This window comes from Empidonax traillii, unplaced genomic scaffold, assembly GCF_003031625.1.
Source record: "Empidonax traillii isolate 1590-97213 ecotype Southwest subspecies unplaced genomic scaffold, ASM303162v1 scaffold677:size394641, whole genome shotgun sequence".
In the NCBI taxonomy this organism is placed as follows: domain Eukaryota; kingdom Metazoa; phylum Chordata; class Aves; order Passeriformes; family Tyrannidae; genus Empidonax; species Empidonax traillii.
This window is the reverse complement of record NW_020955870.1, coordinates 341,093-350,662: the sequence shown is the minus strand read 5'-3', so window position 1 is coordinate 350,662 and position 9,570 is coordinate 341,093. Positions and strand designations below refer to the sequence as shown.

Here is a 9,570-nt window from a genome sequence, read left to right as displayed (position 1 = left end):
AGCCACCCGGGCCAAGTGTGAGCAGAAGTTAGCTCTTGCACCTTTGGGGAAATATAAAAGAGCTTGACTAAACTGCCTCCCCCATCCTTTCCCCATGCTCTGGTGACCAGAGCAGCAGTGTGGATCTCGTCAGGCTTACACTGTTGTCCTCAGTCCTGGGCATCTGTGGTTTGGTGCTGCTTCTCAGCCTGTAACTCCTAAAGGTTATCAGGAGCACAAACAGGATTCCACTCAGACTGAGATCAGACAGGGAGAAGCTGTTTCTGAGGGTGTAAGAGCTGAGGGGCAGAGCAGGACTGTGCTCACACAGGACTGTGCTGAGGGCGAGTGGCTGAGGCAGCGGGTGAACGTTCAGCCTATGGCTCAGCCAGCACTGCAGCTTGTGCTGTGTTTGTCTTGCTTCTCACTTACCTGTTCTTGTAGATGGAGAAGGACATGAGGAGCGACACAGAAGAAAGCGACAAGGATGAAGAAAGAGATAAAATTAGGGGAAAGGAGAAGAATGGGACCACACACTTCAGCAACGTGACCAGCAATGGGTACATCCAGAGGAATGGCTCTGAGCCCCCGAGCAGCAGAGCCCACCTCGCCAACGGCCACGTCAAGGACAGATAGCTGAGGTGCACGTGCTGCTGGTCTGGCCTCCAGGGAACACAGGCCACCATCTGTAGGAAGAGTTTTGCTCACTGTGTAGATAAAATGGAGTGCAATTGCAGTATCTTAGCTGAATTTCTGCTTCCCTGTAAACAGAACTGTTTATAGTCAGTGATGCTTGAAGGAAGTTTTTGGTCTTCCTTCTGCAAAAACTTACTGTAGGTTGTAGCCTTGGAAAAGATAGAAAGGGATCAAAGTGGTTTGACTTGTATTAGACTGTACCATAGTTGTCAAATGTTTTAATCTTGAAAAATAATTTAAAAAGGTGGGTAAACTTTGTCAAGTTTTACCCACCTTATGTTGTTTGATAGGAATCTGCTTAGCCTGGATCAGCCTCTGGGGGCCTGGCCCATCGCCAGTAATGATTATGCCCAACAAGTGTGAGACTCCATATCGTAACCCTGGGACACTTCTTTGGAAAAGACAAAGTGCCCTGTGACACTTGGAAAATTAAAACTGAGCATAATGAAATGAAAGCTCTGGAAAGACATAGGAGGAAACATGTTCATCTCCAAGGAAGTACTCTGTGTGCCAGTGACCAGTTCTGTAATGGTGTGGATCTCAGTCCCTGTTTGGGGTCAGCATTATTGCCTCAGAGGTGGGAACTCCAAAGCCCAGGCCAGAGGAGCACCCACCCAAATCATAGTTGGAAGAGCTGGAAAATCCAGGCAGCTGTTTCTCAACTGTCAAGTAATCCTTTAAACTTTTCTCAGAAGGAAACAGTCAGAAGAAGGGAGATGACAAGGAACTATATAATCTGGAAGACAACACTGATGAAAGTGCTCATGTTTTCACCTAGTGTGACTGGCACAGTGGGAAATGTTTACACACTCAGCTTGTGGCAAGAAGGGAATATGTTTCCCCTGTCCTCAGAGCAAAAAGGATCCAGAGAAAATCTGCTGAACCTTATGGAATAATGCTTTAACACAGCTTCTAACTCTAGGGCCTTTGCCAAGTGTATCAAGAGCAGGAAGTGTAAAGCAGTGATCCATGAAGTCATGATGCAGTGCTGGTTTAGTTTGTTTAGATGCCATATCTTGTATCCTGGGTAGTCTTAGATTCTGAATTCTGCAATCCCTTAAAACATTTAAATTAGTGTTACATGAATTTCTCTTTTATAGGTCAATTAATCTATGAAACCAAAGTATTAACTGATTCACTGTAATGAGTGCAGGGACTTCAACTGCCAAGGCCATGCAGACACTTCCCTCTATGTGCCCAGTGTTCACTTGGGGGGAATAGGACATGGACCAAGGAGATGCCTTATTTGAGGAGGTGGTGCACATGTTTAAATTAAAAGGCAAGTGACAGCATGGAAAGACAAGAGGGTTTTCATCAATCCACTCAGGCCACCTGAGATGTGACTGAAAAAGATTTGATCTGATGAGCTTGTTGTGCTCATCTTTGGTTTCAGTCAAAACTCATTTGGAGGATTGGGTTTCTAAACTGGAATTGGATAATTTCAGAGGGGAAAAAGTAGTTCCAGTACGGGTAATTCCAGGGCAGTAACATGGTGTGAGAGGAGAACATCTGCTCCTGCATTGTCATTGAAATCCATATTTGCTGAGGATAGTTTGTCTCTGAAACCTGGAGCTAACTGAAGTTGGAAGCACACGTTTTGTATGCTGTGAACTGGGAGACCTTGTCCCTCTGCAGGTGGTGTGCTCAGGAGGGATGGATATATATCATTTTGTACTACTGAATGTAAACATTCTTTATAAATAACTTTTAAAAGGTTTGATTGTCTGTGCTCTTTTCTACTTCTTTAACTACCAGGAGGTGACCTGGCTGGCTGCACCTTAGAGGTGCACATGTGATGAGGGAGACACGTGTGGCTGCCACTGCCAAGGGGAGGATATTGCATACCCAGGACAGCCACACTGGGCTGTGCCAGTAGAGAACTGGAGCTGCCTGGTTTGTCTCCTGGGATAGGGAATGTTGTTGAGCAAGATGGGGGAACCAGAACTGAGACTGCTGGGGCCTTGAAGGTGCCAGAAGATCTCAATGGCTCTGGACAGTCTCCCCCAGGACCCCCATCCCCACCCTTTGTCAGGTGTCAGAGCTGATTAACAGGGGAGGGCCTTGTAGGCTTAGAAGGAAAAACCTGATAGAAAGAGGGGGCAAGAGAGGTGTCCCTGCTGACACTGTCACCAGGTGGGGACTTTAGTCATCCATGCAGCAGTGCGTGATTGAAATCAGCCACCCCCTCGACACCCACTAAACTACTGTCTTGTACTAGGACATCTTACCCCACCTCCAAGCTCACAGGCAGGTCAGAACAAGTGATGCTATTTCACCCTAGTCTGTCATACTCATGGAACTGAGCAGGAGGTGGGGACAGAGGGGGATGAGCTGTTGAACTGGGAATCCTGATTTAGCAGTGAGCTTTATGCCTCGCTGCTACCTGCGTGCTGCAGGCAGCCTCTGCTTTCTGTGCCCAACATCTTTACCAGGATGGGGGTGTCAGAGTGGTTCTGGCACCATGAATTCTGGCTGCCACCTGGAGCTACCTGGGAGGACTTGAAGGAGTCTGCAGACATCCACTACCCGCAGCCTCAGGACCTGCTGCTCTGCATCCCTGGTGCTCTGCTGTTGATCTTTGTCCGGTGCCTCTTTGAAAGGTGAGTGCAGCACCTCTGGCTTCTCCTGACACTGTCCAGTGTCTTGCAGGGTTGCTCCAGAATAATCCTTACCTGCCTCCCAGCCACTACACTACAAAGTGTACAGGGGCTTGTCCCCAGGAACGCTGAATCTGTGTTTTCACGGCAGATGGTATTTGTATGGCAGCCCTTTGGCCTGCCCTCACTCTCCTGTACCTGTGCCATAACCTGTACGAGCAGATGTGAAAAGACAAGTCCATCACTCAGTCACACCTGAGCTGTGGGTGGAGGGTCCCTCTGGAGAGAGACAAGTGGAAGCTTGCAACACAGACAGGGATTTACTGGTGTTGGGAGCCGCCAGCTGAGCCAGGGTTCAGCCTGATCCTAGAGGGTGCTGTGTGAGGCCCCCACCCCAGCACAGAGGCTGGAGCAGGGGGTGACCATGGCTCCCAGAACTCACTGTGGGACCACTTTGCTCACACCAGTCCCTGCCCAGCTCTGCCCTGTGTCCTCCTCCCAGCACCAGAGGACCCCAGTTCCACCAGAGGTGATGCACTCCAGTGTCTCACTGTGGGCACTTCACCCCAGGGGAGCCTGAGGGTCAGCTGGCATCTCCCCAGGATTCATGTGTGGAAATGAGGCAGGTCCACATGGCTCATGCCAGGAAACTATCTCAGCAAATCTCCCCCGAGCGCTGGCTCCTGCCTGCAGGGTGCAGCTGTGTGAGAGATGTGGTAGACACGAGCTGTAGGGAGAGCCAGAATTAATTCCAGTGTCATCAGGTCTTCCTTCAAAGAAGCGAAGGCCTGTTGCACTTGCCTGGCTTCCTAGAAACAACATGATTTAGAAAGCAATGCCTCCCAGTAGATCTTTCCTGCAGGAACCAGCATATCCCCACATGTTGTGTCCTTGGCTCCTGCAGGCAGTGGACAGGTACCCTGGGCACAGAGCACATGGGACGCTCAGGGGCACTTGCAGACTGGTTTTGTGGCAGCCTGGACTGCTCAGGAATGCTGTAAAGGGGACCAGCATGCACACCAAGAGAGACATGCTCTGTGTCTGGGGACCTCAGCAGAATGAGTTACTGCTTACTTAGCAGTGGTCACTGTTGTCTCCACTGCACAGCCAGCACCCCTCACCTTTGTTTTGGTGCCACTGTGTCTGTCTGAAGGAGCACTGATCTGACACAGGCACTGGGCTGTGCATGTGCTCTGGGGCAGTGCTGGGTCCCCAGGGCTGTGAGTGCAGAGCTGGTTGTGTGAGCTCTGGGGCAGTGCTGGCCCCTGGGGCAGTTCATCCATGCACAGAACAGCAGCACCTTGCTGCTGGCTGACCCTGGCTCCCAGTGTGGGCACACAGGTGCTTTTCTGCCTGAACTCTCCTCTTGCAGAACTGTGGCTCTGCCCTTGGGCAGGGGGTTGGGTGTGAGGGACAAGCGGAGGCCCAAAGTCCAGACCAACGCCACGCTGGAAAGCTTCTACATTCTGCTGGGCAGAACCCCAAAGGAGGTGAGTGGCCCCAGTGTCCCACTGTCCCCAGAGCCCAGGCAAGCAACACCCCCTTTCTGTCCAGGTACCCCAGGCCAGCCAAACCTGCCTCACAGGCAAGATAGTTACTGCTCACCACCCTTCCTGGGAAGGAGATATAAAAGCAGATATTCCAGCACCTTCCCATGTGTCCAACTGCTGCAATCCCAGCACGTCCTGACCTGCTGTGTGTCAAACACAGGTGCTGTGAGAGCTGCTGGCTCTGGCAAGAAGGGAGCCATCACCCCTTTGGGTACAGTCTATTAAGGCTCAAGAATCACAGAATCATTTAGGTTCGAAAAGCTGAGATCTTCAAGTTGAACCATTAACCCAGCACTGCCAAGGCCACCTCTAAACCATGTCCCCAAGTACTACATCTCCACATCTTTTCAATCCCTCCAGTCCCGCTGGACACACCATTGCTGGCACAGGCTGGGTGCCAGTGGCCTTCTTGGCCACCTGGGCACACCTGGGCTCATGTTCAGCCACCATTGACCAGCACCCCCCAGGCCCTTCTCCACCAGGCAGATTTCCAGCCACTCTGCCCCAAACCTAGAGCATTCTTGTGACCCCAGGGTAAGACCCAGCGCTTTGCCTTGTTGACTCTCACACCACTGGCCTTGGCCCATCGATCCAGCCTGTCCAGTTGCCTCTCTGGAGCCTTCCTGCCCTCCAGCAAATGAACACTCCCATCCAGCTCGGTGTCATCTGTGGACTGACTGAGGGTGCCCTCGATCTCCTCTTCCAGACCATCTATGAAGATATTAAACAGGGTTGGCCCCAAAACTGAGCCCTGGGGAACACCACTGGTCACCAGCCCCCAGCTGGATTTAGCTCCACTCACCACCACTCTGGGCCTGGATCCTGACTCACACTGACACATGGATTTTAAAAACAATTTTTGACTTAAACCTTTATGAAACTTTGTCAGAATAATTAAAAATGCTCATGAGCTCATATTTACATTCATTTTAATCACAATTTATAAATCTTAAGTCTACGTAGTGTTATTTGGAATTCATGTAGAAAATAAGGATGCTGAAAGTGATGTCTTTGAGCCTGTGACTGTGCAGCCACTCCAACAGCTGGATGGTTTTGCTGACATTACTGAATGAATTATGTGCTTGTTTCTTTATCATCACAGGCCAAAACTCTTTTTTTATCTTCAGGTTTGTTATCTGTAGCTGATAATCATAAGTCAAAATTGTATCAGAAGTGGAGAAAAACGTATTTAGACTTTTATACCCAGACATTGCATCCCATTGAGTACAGCTGCTAAAATTTAACCAAGGAGAGGCTGTGCTTATTTCTGAACCTGCATTTGGACATGTCTGAAATTGGGGTTTAAAAATGGCCACAAATCATCTGGGAGTTCACAAATGCAAATAGAATTGATAGGATTTTTTTTCCAAAGAAAGGTGTTCTTTGGGGAAAGGCAGATGGGCAGCCTGTGGGAGCACAGCTCTTCCCCTCCCACAGGGACCAGCAGCCTCCAGAAGGCTCAGTCCTGCCTCCCTGCTCTGTTTTCCAGGAGGACCTGATTTCACTGGCCAAGCAAAGTGACCTGCCCATCAAAGAGGTGCAGACCTGGTTCCGGCACCGGCGGGCCCAGGACCACCCCAGGCTGAGCAAGAAGTTCTGTGAGGTCAGGTAGGTGGGTCAGTGGAGGCTTCCAGGGGAACCTGCTGCCAGCAGAGCCTTGTCCCCTCCCTGCAGCACTGCCAGCTTCGTCCTCCCTCCCTCTCTGTCCCTTCCTTCCTTCCCTCCCTTCCCTTCCTTTACCTTTAAAAGTGAAAGTTCCCTCAACAGAGTCTAGTGGCCTTGATGGAGAACAGGTTTAAATCTCAGGTGCTGGAGGGATTTTGAGCACTCTAGCCATTTTCAAAATGCATTCACTTCTTTTCAAGATGATCTTGATACAAAATTAGCATTTTGAGATATTGTCAGCATGGGCATAAAATAAATCCATGAAGTGCAGTTAGTAGGCAGTGCAAGCCATGAACAGAGGGAGGCAAAACCTGAAAACCACCAGAAAGCACCAAAATCTTCATTCCTTTTCCTCAACCTGTTTGTTCTCCTATATGAAATCTTCCTGCTTATCTCAGCAGCACATGGAGTCAGGATGGAGAGAGGAGTCACTAAGTCTCTTGATCAAAAGAATCAGGTTATCTCTGGTTCTCACCTTGAGGTTTAATGATGTATGAACACAAAGACCCCCATCAAGTAAGAGATCTGCTCTCATTCCCCTTCTGAAAAATAAATTATTCAGTGCTTGAATCCTGTTACTTTGCTTTTTTCAAAAATATTCTCCCCCTGAGAGCTTGTTCAGTGCTCCATATGCAGCATTTCTGAGGAAAGTGATAAAACCTCAGTACTCCTGTGCCATCACTGGGAAAAATTAGGTGCCTTCCACAGGCTGGGGTGTATAAGCATAGGTGATCTACAAACACCCACACAACAGAAGGTGACAGGGAGAGGCAGCTTGGTAGTCTTGCTGCATCCTCTTTAACTGGTGGAGTGCACAGGGAATCTGGGCACAGTGAGGGCACAGCAGAGCCTGGGTGGGCTGTGGGTACCTTGTTGCCTTACAACACATGCTTGCTGTGCCAATGGAGCTGAGATTCTGCAAATTCCTGTCCAAACAAGCATAGGTTCCCCTGTGGGCATCCTGGGCACAGCCTGGACAGCTATTCCAACTCTGGAGGAGGACTTAATTCCTTGTTTTGTGTTTTAGCTGGAGATTCACATTCTATTTTACCTCATTCTTCTCTGCACTGGCTCTTCTGTATGATGTAAGTATGTGAGCAGGTGTGAAGTGACACCTTGCAAGGGTACCTTGTTGATTGCTAATGATGCTAATGGTCCCACCCCAAGACGATGTGTGGCCATCACTACGTGGCCAGAGACAAAGAAGGACAAATTCAGGGGTATGGAGCAGAACGATCCCTAATCCTGATGCAGGATAAAACACTTCCCCTTTCCCTTGCTGGGCCTGGCTGGGTGTCAGTGATGTCAGTGGTGTTATCATGCTCTCCTTGTCTCAGATCCTTGTGCAAGTGCTTCACCACAGATTCCCCCACACAGCTCCTGCATCTCAGACAAGAGCAGACCCTGCCCCGGCTCTGCCTGCTGCCCACTCTTTATCAAGACCCTTTGTGTGACACCCTGTGCATTCACTAACGACAAATGCATTTTGCCAACCACTTTCTCCAAAGCTCAAAGCCAGACTGGATCTAGCATGGGTCCACGAGTTCTTGCAGTATTTCTTCCCGTGCTCATCATGCCATTAAAAGGCTATGGTTTCTTACTGCTGCCTTCTCTCTGAACAGAAGCCCTGGTTTTGGGACCATACCGTGTGCTGGTTGAAATTTCCACAACAGGTGAGCAGCAAGTACATGGAATCACAGGCTAATTCATACTGGAAGGGGGATAAAGAGGTTTCTTGCCCAACCTCCTGCTCGCAGCTCGCAGCTCTCAGCTGTGGGATCACACCAGGTTACCCTGGGTTTGCTCCAGCTGAGTTTTGAAAACATTCAAACATGAAGACAGCCCAGCCTCATGGTGAAAAGCTTTATCCTTATAACTCCTTATATCCACCTGTTCTCTTTCAACATCCCTCCCATCACTCACCCTCACATCACACACCAGGACAGCTTGGCTCCATCTGCTTGACAAGCTCCTCATAGATGCTCCATATGAGCATGGGGAGCTCTGCCCTGAGCAGACACCACTTCCCATGAGTTTCTTTGTCACCCAAACCTGGCTGGAAGTGGCTCTGTGTGTGGTCAGGACATCTGATGTCTCAAAGCAGGGCTGGAGATGAGGTGTCTGACCCCCTGAAGAGGGGAGACCCCAGATGCTGTCAGTCCCTTTGCAGGCTGGCCAGGCTGGTCCTGGTTTTGGATCTGCCTGTCAGTGCATCAGCAAACAGTTCAGTCATTGGGAACAGGAAAATTTAGGCATGACCAAGCCCTGCTGTCCCAAATGCAGATTGAATGAAGGGGCTTTGTCCAGAAGACCCTTCTCCTCTCCTGTCCCCCGGGGCTAGGCAGGGCCATCATGCTGCCAGTTGCTTATCTTGCAGCCTCTCCCACCTGCACTGGGCTGGTTCTACCTCCTGGAGCTCTCCTTCTACTGCTCACTCGTGGCCACCCTGCCCTTCGATGTGAAGAGGAAGGTGAGTGACAGCAGCACAGCCACAACCAGCAGTCTGTCCCCTCCTGCTGTCAGCTCCCCAGGGCTGCAAAGGAGAAGGCACATGTGCTGCTGGGAACACCCTTGAGCACGTGAGCCCCTCCAGCACTCGGATCCCACCACTGCACTGGGCCCTGCTCGTGCATGGTGTGGCCTCTCTGCCTCTTTGGCTGGGAGGGGCTGGGGACTGACACGAGGGGTCCCCACGCCTGGCCAGAGGACAGACACTGTGTGGATGTGGCACCACAGCCCTTCCCAGCTCTGCTCTCAGGGGCTGCCTGCACTAGAGGGCCGTGTCTGCTGATGGGAGAGGCCTGGGCTGCTCTGATGAGGGTCCTGTAAATGCATGTGTGACTTTTGCAGCATGGGATGAGGTGACCTCCCGTACCCAGCACCCAACCTTGCCTTCACCTCGTTCTGCAGTGGAGACTGCTCAGAGCTGCAGTACAGTGGGAGCACTGATGCTTTGTGGAGGTGTTTGACATGACCTAGTGAGGACGCAGCATGCAGGAACAGATGCTGCCAGGTCAAAGGCTGACAATCTCCCTTCTCATGGCAGGACTTTAAGGAGCAGATCATCCACCACATCACCACCA

The 9,570-nt window shown here is 50.5% G+C and overlaps 1 protein-coding gene and 1 long non-coding RNA gene across 2 annotated transcripts in view; both read left to right on the top strand.

Annotated features, from left to right (window-relative positions):
- Window positions 1-2,391, top strand: part of LOC114065561 (ceramide synthase 4-like) — a 24,834-nt gene extending 22,443 nt beyond the window's left edge. The window contains exon 10 of the mRNA XM_027899585.1: window positions 424-2,391. Coding sequence (XP_027755386.1) covers window positions 424-615 — 192 coding nt within the window. The 3' untranslated portion in view covers window positions 616-2,391. The remainder of the gene's footprint in view (window positions 1-423) is intronic.
- A 5,132-nt stretch (window positions 2,392-7,523) lies between these two features.
- On the top strand, window positions 7,524-9,570 carry LOC114065566. The gene is made up of 4 exons (XR_003573004.1): window positions 7,524-7,572; window positions 8,110-8,160; window positions 8,865-8,957; window positions 9,534-9,570. It is a non-coding gene; the product is annotated as an uncharacterized LOC114065566 (long non-coding RNA).